A 24,026-nucleotide genomic window follows, 5' to 3' on the forward strand; every position below is an offset into this window, starting at 1 on the left:
TCATTGAGATGAATCAGCCTCTAGGAACCAGCAACCAGCTCACCTCACTCAGCACCTGGTCCACAGTATGGACACCTTCAGAAGATACAGCCTAGGGATCCGGCTCCCCAGCCAGCAGGACATCCAGCATGCCCTTCTGGAGGACAACATCAAAGGACCCACTAGGGAAGTCCAGTGCTTGAACATCCATGGTCTCCCAGCACAGACTTGGTACATGGGCATAGCGAACTTTCATGGCCGCCACCACCACTGGAGCATAATCCATACTGGTCACATTAGGGAAGCCACCAAGGAATACTCAATAGCTCAAGGCACTGTTCCCATCACCCTGAAAGAGGAAAATTACTGACCACCAGAACTCTCACCCCAGAGTACATTCTGAACTCTCACACCAGAGTCAGACCCCCTCTCAAATGAAAACTGTTCCGGGGACATTTCTGAGATAAGGGTTTCCTGGAACAAACCCAGTCCTACCCCTCCCAACTAAGGACTGTGCCAGGGACATTTTTGAGATAAGGGTGTGAGTAAAAACCTCAGTCCCAATGAATCAAGTACATGGCCAAAGTGTGGGACGCGGTTGCAAAAGCACTTTGGAAAAACCCTTGGCTGAATCACTTAGTGACGTAAAACCTGTATTTTCCCTGCCCTGCTCCCCCCTTACCTCCTACCTATAAAAGCTGGTGAAAAGTTTGGGCTAATTGCCGGATCTCCTCTGCACCTTGCAGGCTGCATGAGGTCCGGCCCCAGATATATGGTATATGTGCTTTCTGTTTGCTTTCTTGTCGTTGCTGTATTAAATCTTACTCCCTATACATCTTAAGTACCGGTCTCAGTGTCTTCTTGGGTGCGCGGCTGACCCGAGGCTTGAGTAAGTGCCTCCCTTTGGGAGTTTTGGAGTCTTTCATTTGGTGCATTGGCCGGGAATCAGCGCGTTTACCCAGAAGTCCTGGACCCACTCAGAAGTAAGATTTACTGTTCTGCTTTGGTCTAGTGTCTGTGTTCTGTTCACTGTGGGCCTGGGAGAGGCCATCTGAATCTGTATCTGGTGCGATCGCTGTTTTGGGTTTGCGTGACGCTCTGTGCTCAGTACGAGCACCAGAGACCGTGCTCCGGGACTGTGGGCCTGGGAGAGGCCATCTGACTGGAGACCAAGCAGGTCTCAATAGAGAGCACGGGGTGAGTAGAGACAGACGTGTCTGGTGCTCACCGTCCGATCGCCCTGGGGGACGCCCCAGGAAGACAAGGGGAGGGCCAAGGACGCTTGGCGGACCCCTCTGAAGGCCGAGAGACCATCACTTAGGTGGAAGGTCTAAGCTGGCCGGCCTTGGAAAGGCCATCTGAATCTGTGAGTTGCCTGTGGGCGACGGGAAGTCGCCGCTGTTTTTGGTTTCTTTTGTCTAAGTCTTGTGTCTGCTTTTGTCGTGTCTGCTATTATTCTAGAAATGGGACAATCTGCTGGGTGTGTAGGTGTGGAACTGCTGCATTTGTGTATTCTGAGATTGTGGGTTTATTCTGGCAGTGGCTGTGAGAGGACGGCTGTCTATGGCCTCACAATCTGCACCCCAAAAAAAGGATGTTCCAAGGGAGACCCTGGAAGGAGTGCCCAGGGTACAGAACAGTCAAAAAGACCTGGCTGTTGCCTGGCAGAGTGAAGGAGAGAGAGTGTTCTTTCTGCCAGGGCGGGGGTGGATGTGGAGTTCCGCCCCCGTCAGAAAAAGGGAGTCAATGTGGAATCCGACCCCGTCAGAAAATAGTGTTTGGCTGGTTGTGTAAGTCCAGGCGTGGACGAGTGTGCTTGTTTGTGGCCACATGACAAGACTGTGTGTGTGTGTGTGTGTGTTAACCCTTTGTCGACTGTAGACTTGGACTGACGTCAGGACAGAATTTGTCAGCAACAGTTTTAAAAAAGAAAGGGAAAAAAACTCAGTGCTGGTGAGTCCCAGGCTGCTCAAAAGAGCTCTGAAATGCAGAGCTGGGCTAAGAATTTCCGGCTTTGGCAGCGCGGGTAGGGCTTTGATAGCAGCAGTGGCGCTGAGGTTCTGGCTTCTGCAGGCACGGCAGAAGCAGAGGCTGTCTGTGCCCCGAGTTGTGAAATGCTGATAGTGAGTGCAGCGGCCTGCCGGCCCCCGCCTGCCAGTCCCGGAGTGGCCGTGAAGCCTGCCACAGCTGGGGAGGGGCCGACTACAGCGTCCCTCTTTTGCCCCCCCAGAGTCTACCCGCACTCCCTTGTGCCGGCCTGGCTGCGTGCTCCCTCCCCAAAGACAGTGCAGAGAGCACCAGGAATCTATCAGGTAGTTAAATAGTTAAATTGCAGCCTCTGCCTGCCAGCGTTTGTTTGCCACTCCCAGAAGTTTACGCCGCATTCCGGTGCGCAGCGGGGAGACTCGGGCGCTGAGCTCTTCACATCAAAGGATTTGTTTTCAGCCTTTGCCTGCCTCCTGGGTGGGAGAAGGGCTCATTCTCCTGTCCCCTGTATCCTGTCTCTTGTAAACAGAAAAAATTGTGTTTATTTTGAAATATCAGTGGTCTGATGTGAGAACTGCACTCCCTTCTCTGCCCCATGTGTTTTCTCTTCTCAGGCACTGCCCTGAGCTGTGTGAGTTTGTTCTAAGCTCCGGTGAGGGAGACATACAAGGTAAGGAGCACCTGACTGCCAGGCTCTGTTGAGGGTCTCATGTCTGTGGGGCTAGTAAATGTCCCATCAATCTGACCTAGGTAATAGGTAATAAAAAGTTATAGAAGTTAAGAGAAAGATAGAGGTCTGCAAAGAAGAACTGAGAGCAAAGCTTCAGCAGACTCAGAAGAAATAGGTTAACAGTAAAAAGAGGTGAACTATGAAAAAAGTTAAGTGACAGAATATAGATGTAATAATTAGATAACATTCAAAGTAAGCAAAGACAACAAAGATATATATATATAGATAGAAAGAGAAACATTATATGAGATCTCCATTGCAGTTAAGAAACAGGAGCAAAGAGAGAAAAATGACAAAGACTAGAACCTAGCAAAGTGACACTTGCTAATAATACTAGCACTTAGAGATGATCTGTAAGAAATAGGGAGCCAGAAAATTTTCAAAAAAAGATAAGAGAAATGAAATGCTGGTCACAAACGTCAGGGAGACTAGAAAACTTAGTACCCGGCAACAAAAGCAAGCTTTTGGCTGAAGATCAAAGTGTTTACTGTTAAGAAGAGAAGAGCACTGGGTGAGAGACTGTCCTAACAAAAAGAAGAGGAGCCCCCCCTCCTCAAGACAAAACCCTTCACCTGTTTGTGGCTAAAAGTAAGGAAATAGCAGAAGGGGTGCTAACACAGAAGCTGAGTCCTTAAAAGAGACCGGTGGCCTACCTGTTAAAAGCAGCTAAAAAGAGACTGTGTTTCATATTCCTCCACTGACCAGTGCAAAGCAAGTTTAAAAGGTTCCTGGACACTGCAGGCCTTTGCAGACTGTGGATTCCAGGTTTTGCTGAATTAAAAAGATAAACAGCCCTTCGTATAAGAAATAAAAAGAACAACCTTGGATGGCCTTAGATGCTATTGAGACTGCCCTAATGTTGTCCCTAACTTTGGGACTCCTAGATGTGACTGAGAACAAAAGTATTGCCAAAGAGGTTCTTACTCAGAGATTGGGACCCTGAAAAAGACCGGTGGCATACTTGTGAAAATTAGACCTGGTGACTGTAAGATGACCTGCTTGTCTGCACACAGTGGCTTCTAGTCAAGGACGCAGATAAACTGACTCTGAGACAAAACTTGGCACATGCCCTAAAAGTGTGGTTCAGCCCCCTGACCGATGGCTGACTAATGCTCTGGAAAACATGAACTCTTGGCGCTAACCCAAGCCCTGCGGTTGGCTGGGGGCAAAGAAAAAATTCTGGCCCTCCTAGAAGCTCCTGAATGAACTGGGTGAGTTGGAACACCGGGTATCAGCCAAGAAAGCTCAGTTATGTCGTACCGAGGTGCCGAGACGACGAAAAGCGGTGGCTCACCGAGGCCAGAAAAAAGACTGTGATGCTGATCCCAACCCCCACCGCCCCGCGCCAAGTACGTGAGTTTCTGGGGACAGCGGGCTTTTGCAGAAAAAAGTCCCATTCACCTGGACTGAGGAACACCAAAAAGCCTTTGACAGCATAAAGGCAGCCCTGCTTGTTAAAGACGCTGACAAGCTTACTCTGGGTCAGCATGTGACTATACCCACTACCAGAGTTTACTGCTCCTTGGCAGATGACTCCACTCCTGTACATCAATGTGCTGATGTCCTGGCTGAGGAAACTGGAACAAGGAGAGATCTGACTGATCAGCCTTGGCCAGGTGTGCCTGCCTGGTACACAGATGGCAGCAGCTTTGTCACAGGAGCAACAGTAGTTGATGAAAAGCAGCTCATATCCATGGGGCCATCTACCAACAGAGGGGGCTACTTACCTCGGCAAGTAAAGATCAGATCAGCCTTGGCCTGAGAGTTTGAGCTGGTACACGGACAGCAGTAGCCTCATGATTGAAGGTAAGAAAATTTTTCCAAGGTTCAGAGTGCCAAAAGCAATAGTGTCAGATGATGTTGCCCAGGTAAGTCAGGGTGTGGCCAAGCATTTAGAGGTCAAATAAAAATTACATTGTGTGTATAGACCTCAGAGCTCAGGACAGATAAAAATTAGTTTAAAACTCTAAGACAGACCTTGACAAAATTAATCGTGGAGACTGGCATGGACTTGGTGTTCCTTCCCTATGCCCTATCTCTTGATTCAGTTTTACTCTGTTTAAAATCCTTTATGAAACTCCTATGCCCATCATAGTCTCAAATGATGTGTTTAAACCCATGTTGTTAATAATGCTCTGTATGCTAAGTTAAAAGGCTTGCAGGTGGTCTGGTCACAACTGAAAAGGATTGGACTGAGTACGCGGACGACATTGCTCCAGGGATCCCAACAGCCGAGACAGTGAACGAGCTGGGTATCCCAAGGACATCTCACCAGTTCCAGCCAGAGATCTGATCTACGTGCACCTACATCGTGCCCAGACCCTCAAGCCTTGCTAAAAGGGCCCCTGCCTAGTTCTGTTTACTAATGCTTCTTGTTCTGTTTGTGTTCCCATGTTAAAATAGAGTCTTTCATTTGGTGCATTATGCAGTATCTGAAATTCTAAGATTAGAATTATTTACTAAAAGAAGGGGGGAATGAAAGAGGAAAATTACTGACCACCAGAACTCTCACCCCAGAGTACATTCTGAACTCTCACACCAGAGTCAGACCCCCTCTCAAATGAAAACTGTTCCGGGGACATTTCTGAGATAAGGGTTTCCTGGAACAAACCCAGTCCTACCCCTCCCAACTAAGGACTGTGCCAGGGACATTTTTGAGATAAGGGTGTGAGTAAAAACCTCAGTCCCAATGAATCAAGTACATGGCCAAAGTGTGGGACGCGGTTGCAAAAGCACTTTGGAAAAACCCTTGGCTGAATCACTTAGTGACGTAAAACCTGTATTTTCCCTGCCCTGCTCCCCCCTTACCTCCTACCTATAAAAGCTGGTGAAAAGTTTGGGCTAATTGCCGGATCTCCTCTGCACCTTGCAGGCTGCATGAGGTCCGGCCCCAGATATCTGGTATATGTGCTTTCTGTTTGCTTTCTTGTCGTTGCTATATTAAATCTTACTCCCAATACATCTTAAGTACCGGTCTCAGTGTCTTCTTGGGTGCGTGGCTGACCCGAGGCTTGAGTAAGTGCCTCCCTTTGGGAGTTTTGGAGTCTTTCAACCCAGCACGAGAATACGGTCCTCAGGACACAGTTCCGGCTCTAGGAGGGCACGGAGGGAAGCCAAGTCCTGGAACCACTTGCATAGGGTCCAGAGATAGCCACATCTTTGTTGCGCTGGTCCCAGTACTGGACTTGGCAGTACTGGAAGTTCCTCTTGGGAAACTCCAAAGGAGACAAAGGAGTCTGAAGAGAGACCATACTGGGCTATGCCTCAGCCAGGGGAGGACTTGTCCAGCAGTTAATAACCCACTGTCTTTTACCTACCTGTCTTGAGAAGGTATTTGAGGACTGTGGCCCACCAGTACTCCAGTCTGTGGATATGTGACTCTGGATCAGGATCTTGGTTGCCAAGGTGGCTGCACTGGCAGTCTCCCCTGGAAAATGTTCCTTAGGCTGCAAAATCTGAAATCTGCAAGGAAAGGAAATTTCAAATGTAAACACATCTTTTCAATTTCAATCCCTTATACTCTACCTCCATACACTAAAAGGGCAAACAGCAAGAAGGCACAGTGGGAGACGTGCATGCCCGGTAACCAACTTTAATCCCTGGAATCCACAGTAGAATCAGAGAATCAATTCTTCACAAAGTTTTCCATTGTCTTCCATATGGACACTACGGTATGCACCCTTCCTGCACCCCTATCATGTGGAAGCAGCACATGCACACACACACTAAACAAATAAACATGTATAGGAGAAAACAGTCTCTTAAGGTACACAGAAAACAAGTTTCACTAAAAATGGGAGTCAAATCATGCAAAAATAGTTGGATGGATATTGTAGATTCAAGTTCCAGCTTTCCTTTTCCTTCCCTATGAAGCCGGGCCAGGCTAGAACCTGTGATCTAAATACTAGGATTACAGCTGTGCCTATCTTACCTAGCCCCATCTCTGTTTTCTTAAGAGCTACTACTGATCCTAATTAAGTCATGGATTCTCTGTGCCTGATTCTTTATAACACAAATTCTCATGTGGTGGAAACTGAGGGATAGGTTTACAACTTGGGTGATCTGGGTCTAGACTCAGTTGTCATTCTACTCTGCTGTAAGAGCTCTGATACACCCCTAGGGGCAGACCTGTCTTTAAAAGAGGAGATTAAATTAGCAATTCTTGAAATCCAGTCCTAAACAGGTACCAGGCATAGCAAGACAGTATGTATAAAGTTAACAATTGTGCTTTAATATGAGATTGCCTTTCCTATTTTTTGAGGTTAAATTCTTTTATTATAGTATGATAACATAGTACTTGTTGTTGTTGTTTTTTAATGTGTGACTGTGTCAGACATGGTTTCCATTGCTAGAACTATAAGCATGAGAGATCACACACAGGTACTGGGGATATCCAGTCTGGACTTCATAGTAAGTTCTAAGTCAGCCTGAGCAACAGAGTGAGAAACTGTCTCAAAATATCAAAAAACAAAGTGTTGTTTCCCTACAGTCCCAGCACAACAGAGATGGAGACAAGAGAGTCAGGAATTCAAAGTCATCCTCAACTCCACAGTGAATTCAAGGCCAGCTTAGGCTATGAGACCTTGCATCAAAAACAACACAAAACAAAAAAGTTATGATTTCTATCTTTGAGCTTCTATTGTCGTGATAAAACACCATTACCAAAAAGCAACTTGGGAAGGAAAGGGTTTAATCTCATCTTTCAACCTGCAGCCCACCATCTGAGGAAGTCCGCAGGAACCTGGAGACAGGAACTAAATGAAGCAAAGGCTATCAAGGAACACTACTTACTGGCTTGCTTCCCACGGCTTGTTCAGCCTGATGTCTTATAGCATACAGGACAACTGGCCAGGGGCGCCAGTAAACATTAGTTACTACCAACCTTTTTATTCAGAAACACCTCTGTTGTATCATTATGGTGAATTTGTATTGTTTTTGTTTGTTGGTTGGCTGTAATCAATATATTCTATGAAAAAAAATCTATTTTCAATAACAAAATAGTTGTTTGATCTTAAAAAATAAATAAAACAGATCCCTGATTCTAAAATCCTTTAAAAAAAACTAATTTTGTTTATAAAATTTAGATTTTTACCAAAACTAAAAACATCTGCTACAAATACTTTTGCTAACAGAACATGAAGAGTTTTCAATTGCTTAGGTCAAACATAAATATAAAGTGCAGTCCTTGCCCTCAAAAACTTTTTTTTTTTTTGATTTTTGGAGAAAGGGTTTCTCTGTATAGCCCTGGCTGTCCTGGAACTCACTCTGTAGACCAGGCTAGCCTCAAACTCAGAAATCCGCATGCCTCTGCCTCCCGAGTGCTGGGATTAAAGGCCTGCACCACCACGCCCGGCCCTCAAAAACCTTTTAATGTGGCATTTCAACACTAAACTGACCCTAAGTAAGTCAGTGGTAGAATATTTGTCTAGCATGTACAAAGCCCTGGGTTCAATCCTCAGCTCTGCAAAATACTAATGCTAATAATGATGATGATGATGGGTCATTTGTAATTTTCTTTCTTTTTCCACTCCACACACCTTTTGGGATACTGTGAATATAGGGTCTACCATTGTGCTGTATCCCAGCTCTCTTTTATCTTGTGTGTGAGAGGGTACATAGGAAGGGCTTGTATGGCCTTAAAGGAAAAATGAGGGAAGGAGTTAAAAGGTGAACAACATTCACAATTTGTTTTGCACAGCCATTTACTCTCAGATAATGATATTTATTTTTTAAAAAAACAACAGCAGCTGAATTTTATTCCAACAGCTGCACTACCAAAACAATTTCAGATGTAATTTACAAATTAGTTTTAGCGAACAATGCGTTTCAGTTCATTTTTCCATTGGCCTAATTCTTGGACAGACTGCAAAGTTTTCAATATTTTACTTCAATTTTAACAGTTGCATTATCAAAGAGATTAAACAGTAGCAAAACACAGAGAAATAACAATAGGTATAATTGCTTTTCAGATATGTTAAGAAACCATATTACTAGTAAAAATACCTGACATGTATTTGACCAAACTTAACACCAAAAGTTAAAGTTCTAGGATAAATCACAATTCTCCCAGGACATTTTCCATCTCTCTGCTTCTGTAACAGCAAAGCAAATGAAGCCTCTTTACTGTCCTGTGGCTACCGTCAACTATCCCAACACTAATCAAGAGCCAGTACTAGTAAGTGAGAGCCAGACATGGTGAAACAAGCCTGAAATCTCAGAGCTCAGACAACTCAGGACCAAAAGCTTGAGCCCAGTCTCACAGTGAGTCCCGGTCTTAAAACACACACATGCTCACACACATTCATATGTATACACACACACACACACACACACACACACACGTCCATGAACTATTTGGCATTTTAGGATCAGAATAGGCTAGTTGCTACATTTAAAAGAAAATATGAAAATGGATTACTCCTAAAAATACTAAAAAGGAAAAAATATCTAAATTTCTAAAATCTCAATTTAAAACACTATGTAATGGTTAGTTTTTACTCAACCCCATCTAGGAAAGTAGTCTGAATGGGAACAGGTTAGATTAGATTGGCCTGATTTCATACCTTTGAGGGATTTTCTTAATTAAGTTAATAGACGTGGGAAGACCCACCTTGAATGTGGGTGGCAGCAATTCATGGGCTAGGCCCTGGACTGAAAGACAAGGAGAGAGCCAGCTGAACCCTGGCAAGTACACATGCATTTATTTCGCTCTGTGCTTGACTGTGGATATGACCAGCTGTTTTAAATTCCTGTAGCCTCAGCTTCTCTGCTATGATGGGCTGTGACATGGAATTGTGAGCTAAAACAAACCCTTTAAGTTGACAAGTGATTTTATCATAGCAACAGAAATGAAACTGGAAAATACTGGCAATGTGTACTCACAGAACATAAATAATAATTAATGACTGTTAGCTCAAAGATTTGGTTTGCCAAAATTTCCCCTGTATTAAAAGCTCTATCTCCACTGTAACACTTTACCACTACCCCCAGAAAAGACTGCTTAAGAACCTTTTCATCTAAGTGTGCTGGCACACACCTTTAATCCTAGTACTCATGGAGCTGAGGCAGTAGGACCACCAGTCCAAAGCCTACATGGGCTACACAGCAACTTCCAAGTAAGATCATGTAGTGAGACCTTATCTCAAAAAAGCAACAAAGAATCTTTTATTATCTCCCTAAATGTAAATGGACAACAAGATTGCTTACACCTCTAGGCAGGTCCATTTTAGAAACAGCTCAGAGAAGAGCAACCTTAGCCTAAGATTTAAGTTTTAATCAGACCTGGATAATTTTGTATCAACAAGATTCAGTGTGCAACCCTGTCTCAAATAAGAAAGCTAGTATCAACCTCTGCCTTCCACATGCAACTGCACATACACATGTGTATGTTCATGAACCCATACACACACATATATACATAAAAAATAAAACAAAGGATCTTTAGCTAACATTGCTTCACAATTTGGGGGGGGGGGTTCGAGACAGGGTTTCTCTGTGTAGCCCTGGCTGTCCAGGAACTCACTCTGTAGACCAGGCTGACCTGGAACTCAGAAATCCGCCTGCCTCTGCCCACCAAGTGCTGGGATTAAAGGCGTGGCCACCACGCCCGGCTTGCTTCACAATTCTTAACAAAAGGAAAGGAAGTAATTGTACAGGAGACAGATGAAATCAGAGCTTGTTGTCCATTGCTGTCTGTATTTTCTGCTCCCTCAGGAGGGGTGCTTCAATGGGGAGTAGGTCACATACTCAGGTGAGGTCAGGTGAAATCTTAATTGGTCAGATAAAGATAGAGCCTGTGATTGGGTAGTGGAAGGGAGAGGCGGAGCTGAAAGTTTTAGAGAGGGGAAAGAGAAAGAACAAGGCCAGACAAGACAGAGGGAGAGAAAGATGGAGCAGACCCAGTGGCCTGGAGGAGCTGCAAGTAGCTAGGGATTCCACAGCTGGGCAATAGAGTAGTGAAGTGGTCTATTTGTCTAATCTAATCGTGCAGCTTGTAATTACTGAGTTGTGTGTTCTTCACACAGGCATTTTGGGGTTGGAGATTTACCATTATAAATCTGGCTGGTATATTATAAGTCTCTAGTATATACATTTCACAGGGCGAAGGGGATCTGAGTGAGCTGTAGCTGGCTTTCTACAGGCCAGCCACAGGGGGAAGTAAGAGCAGCAGCTCCAGGCATTTCAGGAAAGACTGGTTCGGTTAGCTCAGCAAGCAGAGAGCGCTAACGAGGGAGCAGGTTTTTGCCCAGAGCGGCTTGGCAGCAGGCTGGCAGCGGAAACCAGGGCAAGATGGCCACTGGGGGCTGGCCATGGGGGTGGGCAAGACCACCACGGCCAGAGTGTAGCCAGATTTAGTGTGGGTTTTGATTTTAAAACTACATGCAACTATTCACCACCTATGCAAGTGGAGGGGAGGGAGGAAGGAGAGAGAAGGAACACAAAGATTATACATAATCAAGAGACTTAGAGACTAGAAAAGGACAAAACAACTCATACCACAGAAATACCAATCAAAATACCCACTTCAATAGCTTTTAATTAAGGCAATACAAAAAATTAAAGCAAACAAATTACCTCCCATCAACCACATCCTACATAACTAAAATTAACCAAAAACAAGGAAATAATAGCTCTAATATTTAGATAGCCATAAAAAAGCAAACTAAGTACAAAACTTTTATATCAAAAAGATGTGTAACAGAGGCTGGGATGAATCACATTTGATAAGAGTCCTTGCCTAGCATGCATGTCCCCCTGCACCTCCTACACACCCGGTGTGTAAGTGACGTGTAGAGGTGTATCGTACACCTGTGATCCCTGCATTTCAGAAGGCAAAGGCAAGAAGGTCACAAGTCTAAGGACAGCCTAGTACTATATAGACAAATTAGTCTCAAAAAATATAATTTTAAAATTCACTGGAGAGGGCTGGAGATGGCTCAGTGGTCAAGAGCACTAGTTCCGCCAGGCGTGGTGGCGCACGCCTTTAAGCCCAGCACTTGGGAGGCAGAGGCAGGCAGATCTCTAAGTTCGAGGCCAGCCTGGTCTACAGAGTGAGTTCCAGGACAGCCAGGGCTACACAGAGAAACTCTGTCTCGAAAAAACAAAACAAAACAAAAAGAGCACTAGTTCCTCTTCCAGGGGCCTGAGTTCAATTCTCAGTAACCTCATAGTGGCTTAGAATTATCTATAATGGGATCTGTTGCCCAATTAACAAAAACAAAGAGATAGAGAGAGAGAGAGAAAGGGAGAAAGAAAGAAAAAAATCTTGTCCATGTGTACCTGAAGACTTAAAAATATATATATAATAACAGTCATTAAAAAAATAAATAAATAAAACAACTTTTTTTGAGGCCTCCAATTTAGCCTGTAGCCAAAGATGACTTCTGGTCCTCCTGCCTCTCCTTGAGTGCTGTGATTATAGGTAGTTTATATAGTGTTAGGGACTGAACCAAGGATTTCAAGCATCCTAGACAAGCATCCTCCCAAAGGAGCTATACAATATAGATGATTCTTAAAAACGCAATATTGACTAGAGCAAAGCTGTGTGTGTGTAGTGTATGTATACATACACTACACACACACACACGCGTATACACACATATACATATATATATGTACACACACACACACGTATACACAATATACATATATATACGTATGTGTATATATATATATATATATATATACACACACACACACACAAACAGGTGGGTTCACCTCTATGTAAATGCCAGGGGCGAGCAATCACAAAAGCATCTCCTGCAGGAGGACCTAATTGAGGACTGCCTGAGAGACCAAGGACTGCAGACACAGACAATGGTAGGCAATTGGGAATTGCTGTTAGAAGAGATGCTTTCTTGGGACCAATGGAGCATGGGTAGAGGGTATTAAAGGAGCTGGCAGCAGCATTCAGATGAACTTGTGGGTTTTCTCACTTGCTTTCAGAGTCTGTCTTTGATTCTGCACCACCTCACCTCCAACCCCCAAGGGCAGGTAGAGTGAAGCATTGAGTAGTGCAGGCATAGGCAGCATCTGGTGCCCAACGTGGACAGACTACATTGTCCTCGTTTTGGGTTTTTTTTTTTTTTTTGATTTTTGGTTGGTTGGTTGGTTTTGTTGTTGTTGTTTTGTTTTGTTTTTTTGGCTGCTTGTGAACCTCCTTTGCTCACGGTTTGACATGATCTGCTCTTCTCATAGTACTACTACTGTTGTGCCTTCAGTTGCTTTGCGGTGAGTTGGCCCCTTATGTGTGGATCTCGTGAGGGTGAGTACTCAGACCTCATTTCTGTCTTTTTTTGTCTGTTCATCCTGGTGACCATCGTACTTTCAGTTTTGGTCTCAGTGTGAGGGTGAGCTTGCGGCAGCCATCTTTTCTTCCTTCCTTGTCTTTGTTTAGGTGCGCGTGCTACAGTAAACATGCAGCAGACTTATTTTCTTTCTCCTTTGTCTTTGTTATTTTCACTTTTAGTTCCCATGCATCCTAGTGAGTGACATAGGGGCTGGTCTCCAAGGTGTGCTATCAGGGATCAGCTCCCAAGTGCCTTTCCCATCCCATGGACACTATGCAGGCATAGGGCCTTTGAGCTACACCTGAGGGAGTTCCCTGATTAGTCACCACCTCTTTCATATTTGTTGTATCAGTTCTTCACTTGTTTCCTTTGCGCTAGTTGTCATGGGTTCCCTCCCCTCCATCATCAAGGAACCCCAGATTAGGGGTCTGAAAACCCTTCTGGTTACTCATAGTCTCAAGGTTATGACTCACAACCTGGACCAATTTTGGGAGGAAGTTGCTTTTTCAACCCCCTGGATATCGCCACAGAGCATGTGGGACCCTGACCTCTGAATGCGTGTTCTCTTCTTTGCCCACAAGCATAAGGTACAGTCTGGGATTATCCCTCCCTTGTTCTTTGCCCCATCCTCCTTCCAGTCATAGCCAGGCTTAAGAATTCTTCCCCAGAGGAAGTGGTGGCTGCCCATAACAAATACTGCCAGGATCAGGATCAGGCTAATATTCACCTTTCCATTACTGACCCTGTCCCACTTTCTCTGGGCAAACAGGTTGATTTTAACAATGAGGATGAGGGCACCTCTGCTCCAGCCCCCTGGTCGTTCCAAGCCGTCCTCAAGTCCTGCTGTTCCAGGTCCCTCACTCACTAGCCCTTTTGCTCCTGCCTCATTGGAGGTACCTCCAGCTTATTCCTGGTGTGATTTATAGGGACTTTGCCTTCCTGAGGTACCCCTGCAGTGGTCACTCCTGCAATGCCTGTACCTCATGCTGGACTGCCTCTTCCCTGGGGCCTCATTCACCTCATGTATATTGTGAGGCTTTCCTAGTCAATCTTGGCCTTGATGTGGCCTTGAATAGGCCCTGGATTCCCACTCCTCTGGCAGACGTGGCACTAATCAGAAAAGCTGCCAACAATTCTGGCCCAGATTCCCTTTATTCTGAACAAGTACAGAAGCAGTGGGCCATGCACCTCCAGACCTATTACGATGGATATAATCTCTTTAAGGCAGTACTTAACCCTGCTGTGTTTCTTAACTGGAGGTCTGCATATCATGACTTGGCTGAGAATCAGGCTAGGATTAACCTGGAATATAACCTTAACATTACCTTTGATATGCTAACTGGCCACATGGCATACATTAACCCTGCCACTCAGGCCACTATTGGACTGCATGCTTACTTTAACCCTTAAGGACTGCACTCTTGTCCAGCAGTCTGGGGAATCCTTCATGGTCTTCCTGTTCCGTGTGACTGAGGCAGTGGAAAGGCTGGTCGATGCTGGCCCAAGCAGAGACATGCTCATCAAGCAGCTTGCATGGGGAAGGCCTTAACACCCCCACTCACAATTCTGTGGCAGCAGCCATAGGGAATGGTGATACCCATAAATGGGTTGTTGCCACTCATAATTTGGACCCTGGTGCAGGCCCCATTGCAGCCCTGACTGCCTCTATTGACATCTTGGTCACTGAATGTATAAGAGGATGCACCCTCTTCATGAAGGGCCCTCCCAATCGCACCTGTTGGGGCTGTGGCAAGCCTGGTCACCTCAGACGGACTACCCCTCAGCTAGGCCCAAGACCAGATGCCCTTATTGTAACAAAGGTTTCCACTGTGCTAAGGATTGTCACTCTCAAAAGCAGGAAGACATTTTAAACTCCAAAAGGGAGCACCCCTCAGTCCCACCAGTAAGAGGGAGGGAGCCTGCTCAGCCAGGAGTCTTTTGGACCATGCCTGTATTTCCTCATTCCCCAATGTTGACTGTACATTTAGACAGTTAAAGGGGTTGGTTGACACACGGGCAGATGTCACGATAATAGCAAAAAAAAAAAATAATAATAATCACTGAGGTTCCACCATTGGAGATTCCAGTCTGGTCCATCCATTACAGGAGTTGGAGGTCAACAGGACACAAAAATAACTACCTAATCTGTTCATTGGCAGGATTTGAAATGCAGTTGGGATCTTTTACACCGTTGTGGCTGATGTTCCCCACAATCTTTGGGGAAGAGATATTCTGGAAGACATGGGTGCCGTCCTTACTACAGGTGATTCTGAGTTTTTTGATGATGTCATGCAACAAACCACTCAGGTCACAAAGTCGGGAACCACCCCCAATTCTAATGGCCATTGCCCATCCAGCACCAACTGACATCAAGATACCTAACCCTATACTGTTGGCCTGGCTATCTGAAGCTAATATCTGAGTGGACCAGTGGCCCATTTTCGAACCTAAGCTTTCTGTTCTCAAGGAACTGATCATGAAACAATTAGCTTTGGTTCATTTGGAACACTCTACCAGCAGACATAATACTCCCATTCTTGTCATTAAAAACAAGTCAAGGAAATCTAGGCTTCTACAGGACCTGAGAGCCATTATGAACATATGGAAAAAATGGGGACTACTCAAGTGGGACTGCCTCATTCTAGTGCTATCCCACCCAAGTACCATGTGATGATCCTAGATATTAAGGATTGCTTTTTCCAGATCCCTTTGGCTCCCCAGGATAGATGCCGTTTTGCCTAAACAGTATGGGAGACTAATAAACCAGCTAAAAGATATCAGTGGTCAGTCCTCCCCAGGGCATGAAAAATAACCTATTTGTCAGTTATATGTTGTTGAAGCCATACAGGAGTCCCCAGGGATGTCCTTGTCACCCATTACATGGGTTACATATTATGCTTACACATCCTAGCTGCCTGATCTTGAAAGGGTGTCCTCTCAATTGTTGGTTAACTTAGAAAAACTCAACTTGAAGGTTGCTCCCACAAAGATTCAGAGAGTTCCCCCATATACCTTCCTGGGCTTTTCTATTTCTGACAAGATTAAGCCCCTGGCCTGCTCCATCCTGGCAAAAGAATCCTACTTCCTCTTGGAGCTACAATTGTGTGGACCTGTTAACTGGCTCAAACCTTTCCTGTTTATTCCAGACCAGAGATGAGGCACCTCTTTTTCTCTCTTCTTTCTCTCCTAGCAGCCCCTCTGCCAGGGTTAAACTAACATCTGAGGCGAGCAACCTACTACAGAAAGCTATGGCACTCCTTTCTACAACTCTAGAAAGGCATGATCCAGGGAAACCCCTCCTGGCCATAATTCTGTGATCCCTTGAGGGGGTCCTAGGAATGTTATGGCAGAATGGGCCTCACATGTGGTTGCACTAGGGCCATTCTGATTTACTTAAAGTTACCTCAAAGTTTGACACTGTCTTCTGCCTTGCCCTTAAGGAGAGAGGCTTAGCAAGAACATATAACAGGGAACTAGACAAAAGAATTCTACCATTCTCTTTACGGTATTCTCAATCAATATGGGCAGATTCCATCAGCTTTTAAGCAATGGTGGCGAGGTTCACAGGCTCACTGGATAATCACATGCTACCAGATAAGCGACTTACTGCTTTGTCCCAGCTGCCAATTATAATTAAACTCCATAACATTCCTAGCTCTCGCCCCATTCCCAAGGCAACTATGGCCTTTTCTGATACTAATAACACCAGATGTGCAGTTCTTACCCAAAGACAGGAGAAAAAGTACACAACTAAAATTCTCCCTAATCCTGGCTCAGTGAAACTAGGTGAATTATTTGGACTCGTGAAAACTTTTGAGTAGCAATAACAGGAGCCAATATTTTTCTCAGACAGCCAATATGCAATACAAGGTGTCCATATCCTTTCCTTCTATATTAAAGAACAAAACAACCCTATACATGTCTGCATACACTCTATCCAGAAGGTTCTCAAGGACAGAACACATCCCTGGTTCATCTCACACATAAGATCGCATTCTAAGTTGCCTGGAATTATTAGCAGAAGGAAATGAGAGAAGTGCCCTGATTATGACTATAGACATGGAATTGTTAGAACAAGCCAGAATGTTACACCAGCAATGTTTCACCTTTCTTAGAATTTACATAAGCTCTTGCCCAAAATGTCTATGTCACAATGTAAACATCTTGCAAGTTCCTGTGCAACATGTGCACCTCTTGCACCATTGGGCATTTCACGAGTCCTTGGCAGATCAGGAGCTAACCATAGAGGTCTATTCCCCAATGTAATCTGGCAAATGGATGTCATCCATTACCCAGCCTTGGCAATCTTAGGTATATACATGTTGTGGTAGATACTTGCTCAGTCTTTGTATACACGGTGGCCATGACAGGTGAAAAGCCTCTCATGTTATTAAGTCCATGAAATCAGCAATGCTGCTAAAGGGAGCGCCTTGGGCACTCAAGACTGACAGTAGACCCACTTACTCATCTCAGCAGTTCAGTGCCTTCCTATCCTCATGGAGGATCGATCAGTCACTCCTTTGGAATATCCTATAATCCTCAAGGCCAAGCAATCATAGAAAGAGCAAATTGCTCACTGAAGGGAGTACTTGCTCGGGTCATGTCTCAGTCAGGGCTTCTATTCCTGTACAAAACATCATGACCAAGAAGCAAGTTGGGGAGGAAAGAGTTTATTCAGTTTACACTTCCACATTGCTGTTTATCACCAAAGGAAGTCAGGACTGGCACTCAAGCAGGTCAGGAAGCAGGAGGTGAAGCAGAGGCCATGGAGGGATGTCACCTACTGGTTTGCTTCCCCTAGCTTGCTCAGCTTGCTTTCTTATAGAACCCAAGACTACCAGCCCAGGGATGGCACCACCCACAATGGGCCCTCCCACCTTGATCATCAACTGAGAAAATGCCATATAGCTGGATGTCATGGAGGCATTTCCTCAACTGAAGCTCCTTTTTCTGTGATAACTCCAGCTTGTGTCAAGTTGACACACAAAACCAGCCAGTGAAGGGCACCTCCCAGAAATCCAAAAGAGATCCACACCTAGCCTTGGTGGAGAGGTCCTGTTCCATGTGAACTTTCTCTCATTCGATGAGAAAGGGCTGAACCATGCTTACAAACATTAGGCATTTTTGCCGAGGGACACTCCCCTCCCACTAGTTAGATGGAGGGACCCAATAACCTCTCAATGGCAACTACCTGGTCCTTTTCTGACGAGGGGGCGAGGTTACGTTTGTGTTTTCCCCCAAGAGGCAACCATGCCAATATGGGTGCCTTCGAGAGATATTTGCCCTGCCATGGACAGGGGTCAAAGACAGAGTCAGGAGAGGACCAGGATCAGGAGATGTAATGTACATACTATTTATTTTTATAATTTATTTATAGTTTATTAATTTTTCCTCAGCCTGGGTGGACTGATGAGCTCTGGGCTTTGGTGCCCCTGCTCCCCATCCTTTTGCCTGTGGCACTTAACTCCCTGGCCTACCCTGTTCCATTTCTCTTCTAATGTGAGTTTCGGTTTGCCCTTCATGGACCTAGTCACTACTACATGACAACTGGAAGGCATCTGGTCCACGGAGCAGGAAATCCTCTGCTTTGCCACCAATGTCTCCTCCATTGGCCCTTGCATCCAACTATACAATAGGACCATGGGGGACTTTCATGATAATCTAACCTATAGCACCATGTTAGGCATGGAACTTCACATTCCCCTTACTGATTACAAATCCCCAAAGGATCCCCCAAGCATATCATGTCCACCCCTGCCTTGCTGCCCAAGGGTCCCTGAAATGCCCACTTTCATTGGACTTCCTATCCCTTGGGAGCACTGCCATCCCATGCTAGGTATAAAATTCACCTGGAACTACCCAACACTGTCATCTAACCTCACTTGGCATGTGGAGGTTTACCTCACATGATGCTTCCAATATTACTCCCTATGTTAACAGGGATCCCATTAGATTCCAGTATGATCCCATTATGAGCAACTGGGATTTATGTGGCCCCTCTGATTGTTTTTATTTATGTCCCCTTACTCTCTTAAAAGGTGGCTGTCTCTTTAATGGGACATATTTCTATATAAACCAGTCAGTGAAAATGTAGACTGGGGCAATCTCCATGACCACTGGCAGCCACGTTGGCTGGAAAGCCACCCCAATCTGTGTCAGACCTCCTTTTTTCTTTCTGGTCACCAATACCTCCATTGTCAGAGATAGCCTTAACTACTTCAATGAGAAATGTCTCCTGACTGCTTGCTAGATGGGGCATTCAACAATGGCTATCCTGATGAGGGAACCAGAGGCCATTTGGATGCTGGTGGTAAATGCCACCCACATTCATGGCATCACTCTGATGGCCCAGACTCACTTACAATCCCTACACTGGGGAAAGAGGGATTTTGGTATTGCAGCTGCCATCATTGCAGGCACTGCCAAGGCAACAACAGCAGCTGTTGCCTTGATTCAGACAGCCACTATGGCAAAGACTGTCAATGTTGTAAAGTCTCTAAGTCTGCTGAGGCACTACAGGCACGGGAGGTACTAAATCAACATCTTTATGAAGCCATTCACATTTTACAACAACAGATTGACTGACTGGCAGAAGAGTCAGTGTCTCTATTGGCATTCGACACCAAGTTTCACTCAATCTGCCTTACCTCTTACCAGGTATATAATATAACGCCACTGAAGCTCAACGACAGTTGGCTCAATATCTTGAAGGTACCTTGTTGGTCACATTATTACTTTCACTATTTTGTGCTGTTAAGCGAGAATATAGCCAACCTCAACACGACCAGGGTACCCTAGATGCTGGAATCTTGGGGAAAGAATGGGACTATATTAAGAGGCTGTTTGACCCCTCACGAATAGCCACATATGCTATGATGGAAGGAATTGTTATACTAATAATTATTTTGTTTAAGTGTCTCACACAGCATATCTCTAGGCAGTGCTCCATAAATAAGGTGACCCTCCAGGTGCTTGAAAATCCCGAATGTGGACCCCCTAAGGAAGTGATCAAAGCCTGATGGCAGAGATCTGTGAGACCACCATGTAGGCTATTCCTCACACGCACACGCGCACACACACACACACACACACACCTTGTGTGACATGCTTCCGGAGTGATATCTCTTTGAGGGCTGGTAGTCAATCACGGGTAAGATCCTGGAAGCCAGAACAACCTAAAACAGGAACAGCCCAGTATACTGGGAATCCTCTGAGGTGGGGTCAACAATGTCAAAGCAATGGCATCAGGCTCCCACTAGGCTGTCAAAATCTGAAAACAAAAGGGTGGAAATGTAGCAGGAGCACACAGCCACCTCTATGTAAGTGCCAGGGGCAAGCAACCTCAAAAGCATCCCCTGCGGGAGGCCCTAACTGAAGACCACCTGCTAGCCAATCAGGAACTGTTGCTTACAAGAGATGCTTTCTTGGGACCAGTGCAGCACAGGTGGAGGGTATTAAAGGAGCTTGCAGCAGCATTCAGACAAGCTTACTGTGGCTTTCCTCACCTGCTTCTGGAGTCTGTGCTGTTGATTCTGCACTACCACACATCCAACATCCAAGGGCAGGTGGGGTCAGCAGTGAGTACTCCAGGGCACAAGCAGCATATATAATGATTCCATGATACAATTTAAAAACAGCAAAACTAGAGGCTAGAGAAATGGCTCAGTGTTTATAAGTATGACCTGATCTTGCAGAGGCCTTAAATCCAGTTCCCAGCACCAATATCTCGGGACACAACCATCTGTAACTCCAGCTCCAAGGTACTCCAGCACCCTCTTCAAGCCTCCACGGTGACCTATACTTAAGTGCACAGGTTTACATATAGACACAAATACAAACACACACACACACAAACATAAATCTTTGGCTTGTTCGTTTTTTTAAACTACAAAATTTTAAAATTCTGAAGGGAAAGAGGTTGATGAACAAAAATCAAAATAACTGAGGGCCCCAAAGGGAATGGGAACTCCACAGGAAACCAACAGAGTTAACTAACCTGGACGCTTGGGAGTTCTCAGAGACTGAGCCACCAACCAGAGTATTCACAAGCTGGAATGAGGCCCTCTAGCACATATGTAGCAGATGTGCAGCTCAGTCTCCATGTGGTTCCCCCAACAACTAGAGCAGGGGCTGTCCCTAACGCTGTTGTCTGTCTGTGGAATCCATTCCCCAAGTGGACTGTCTTATTTGGCCTTCATGGGAGAGAATGCACCTAACCCTGCAGAGACTTGATGTGCCAAGGTGTGGGGGATATCCAGGGGTGGCCCTCACCCTCTCAAAGAAGAAGGGGTGAGTGATGGGGAAAGGAGACAGTGATACGGATAATAAATAAATAAATAAATGGGAAAACTAAACACAGTTCTGAATAGTTTCACTTACAGTGCCTAAGCTGACTGGAAATCAGGAGAAATATGCCAACTTTACTGCCACTGTCATTTCTTAAACTGGGCAACAGATTCATAAAGAGTACAGTTTTATTATATGTATCATTACTTCTATATACTATTTTTGTCAATATAATATTGTAAACACTTTATAACAAGAAGAAAAAAAGAAAGGGGAAAGAAAGGGAAGGAAGAAAATAGACAGGCGCTTATTAATACAGAGGATCTCTTATTTCTTTCTCAAAAGGTACTGCACTATGACTATGAAAACACAGTTTAATACATTTCTCCTACCAAGGGCATAAAGAGAAACACTAAACAAGCAGAAAATCTGTCTTCATTTTTTTCTTTTAGTTGTATTTATTTATTCATTCATTCATTCATTTATTTTGGTTTTTCAAGACAAGGTTTCTCTGGGTAGCCCTGATTGTCCTAGAACTTGCTCTGTAGACCATGCTGGCTTCACTCATGGATCCGCCTGCCTCTGTCTCCTGAGTGCTGGGATTAAAGGTGTGTTCCACCACCACCTGGCTACAGGTTTATTTTTATGTGTACTGTGTACACCTGTGTGGATGTTGAGTAGAGTGCCTGCAGAGGGATCCTGTGCAAGGGCAGTATATGCTCTTAACTGCTGAGCCAGATCTCCAGCTTCCTATCCTCAAAATTTAAAGATTAACATAAGGTACAATGGCATGGACCTGTGGTCCCAGGTGCTATGAAGGCTGCAGAGGAAGCCTGAAGATCATGAACTTGGGAAGAAAGCATGATGAGACTTCACTGCAAAACAATGAAAATGATACAATGCATATATTGTATAAGATGAAAATGAAAAGTAATCTCCACCTCAATTTTAATATGTAAGGAATCAGGGGTAAGCATAGAGTGTATTATCAAGGAAATAAATACTTGTATTTATATATATCAAATTGCCATGAATATGATAGCTAAAGTTGCAGAGTGAGACAAACAAGTTGAATGGGACCATCACAGCAGGCCACTAAGGCCTAAGAAGCAATCAACTCTTATAAAACCCTCAAAAGAACAAGGTAGTTTCTCTCGGTTTCCTCAGCAGTTGCATTCTCGGAAAACTCAGTCTTATTAAAAACAAGTTAAAAAACTCCTTTGTGTTTAAATATAAAACAAAATGGATGTCATGATCAAGTGAGTATGAACAGGTTTTTCACTTACAGAAAGGCCTGCCTGCACAAATGTTTGAAGGAAACCATACATAGCTGCATCATACTTGGGGTTTTGGTATCTGGGGTTTCTGGCTGCTTCCTGCTTACTGAACACCAAAGCCGTACCCTAATACCAATACTACCCTAATCCTTACAGCAGCAAGAAACATATCCTCAAAGGTCACAGGCAGCAGTACTGTCCCCATTACAAATTAATCCTATCTTAGGCAAAAGAGGCAGGAAGATCACGAGTCAAGGCCAGCCTGGCCTACATTGAGAGAGCCTATAACAACAACTATAACAAAAACTAAACTATAAAATAAAACAAACAATAAAGGCCTTGGGAAAACTGAGGTCTCACTGTAGCCTCTAGACTACATTTGTTTTCATGACACCCTGAACTTAAATGTGATAATAAAAAACCTTACCAATTTTTAACTTTGGCAAGGATAAATTCTTATACAGTGAAAAAAGATACGGTTAGGGTAGATTAAAAACTTAAGGATATTCACCCTAAGTGAGAACAATCTATTGGGGGAGGGAGATGACTCACTGGGCACAGTGCTTATAATACCAGCATGAAGAACTGAGTTTGGATCACCACCATGCACATTTTAAAAAGCTGGAATGGAGGCAAAGGCCTGTAACCTACTGGCTAAAACTTGCTGACCAGCTAGTTTTGCCAAATTGGTAAGCTCCAGGGTCAGTAAAAGACCTTGTCTCAAAATATAAGAGAATGACTGAAGAAGATACACACAGCATTGGCCCATCTTCCACCTACATGAGCACTCATGTAGCAATATACATATGTACGTACACCCATATATAAATTAATTGTAAAAGAAAATAATATAAGCTGGGTGATGGTGGTGCATACCTTTAATCCCAGCACTCAGGAGGCAGAGACAAGTAAATTCCTGAGTTCAAGGTCAGGATGAAAACAGAACAGAGTAAGTTCCAGGATGGCCAGGGCTACACACAGGAAATCCTGTCTCAAAAACAAACAAACAAACAAACAAACAAAACAAAAAACAAAAGAAAGAAAGAAAAAGAAAAGAACAAAATACATTAAACCAAATGCTAGTAGTCTTTTTACCTATTGGGTGGAAATTTTTGAAGATTTTGCTAATTTTGCTAAAATAAGTATGTGTAGAGTTCCATTCAAAGCAGCTGTTAACAGTCTATACACACAGTCTCGGTTATATTTAATACAGTGGTCATTCAAGGCAAGTATCATTCTTCTCCTCATGGTCCTTATAGGACATGCAGTCTGCAAAGGGTCATGGTCACAGCAGAAGACAGCAAGCCTTCTCTCTCATTTCTAATGTTTTATAGACTGTGCAGCTTCACTGAAATCTGGTACAGCAACACAGATTAAAAACAAAAAACAAAAACTTACCATTCTATACAATGAATATGTTACTATAAGAGTGTAAAAGCCTTAAATCTGTTTTTGAGATATGACAGATTATACTGCATG

General features: G+C 44.4%; 1 protein-coding gene across 7 annotated transcripts in view; it reads right to left on the reverse strand.

Moving 5' to 3' along the window:
* Numb (NUMB endocytic adaptor protein) overlaps nt 1-24,026 on the reverse strand; it is a 138,232-nt gene that overhangs the window by 89,834 nt on the left and 24,372 nt on the right. For all 7 annotated transcript variants that reach the window (XM_021178573.3, XM_021178572.3, XM_029484588.2 and 4 more), the window contains exon 2: nt 6,013-6,157. In XM_021178573.3, coding sequence (XP_021034232.3) covers nt 6,013-6,157 — 145 coding nt within the window. The remainder of the gene's footprint in view (nt 1-6,012; nt 6,158-24,026) is intronic.

Source organism: Mus caroli, unplaced genomic scaffold (assembly GCF_978045245.1).
Source record: "Mus caroli unplaced genomic scaffold, Mus_caroli_1 scaffold_14, whole genome shotgun sequence".
Taxonomy (NCBI): domain Eukaryota; kingdom Metazoa; phylum Chordata; class Mammalia; order Rodentia; family Muridae; genus Mus; species Mus caroli.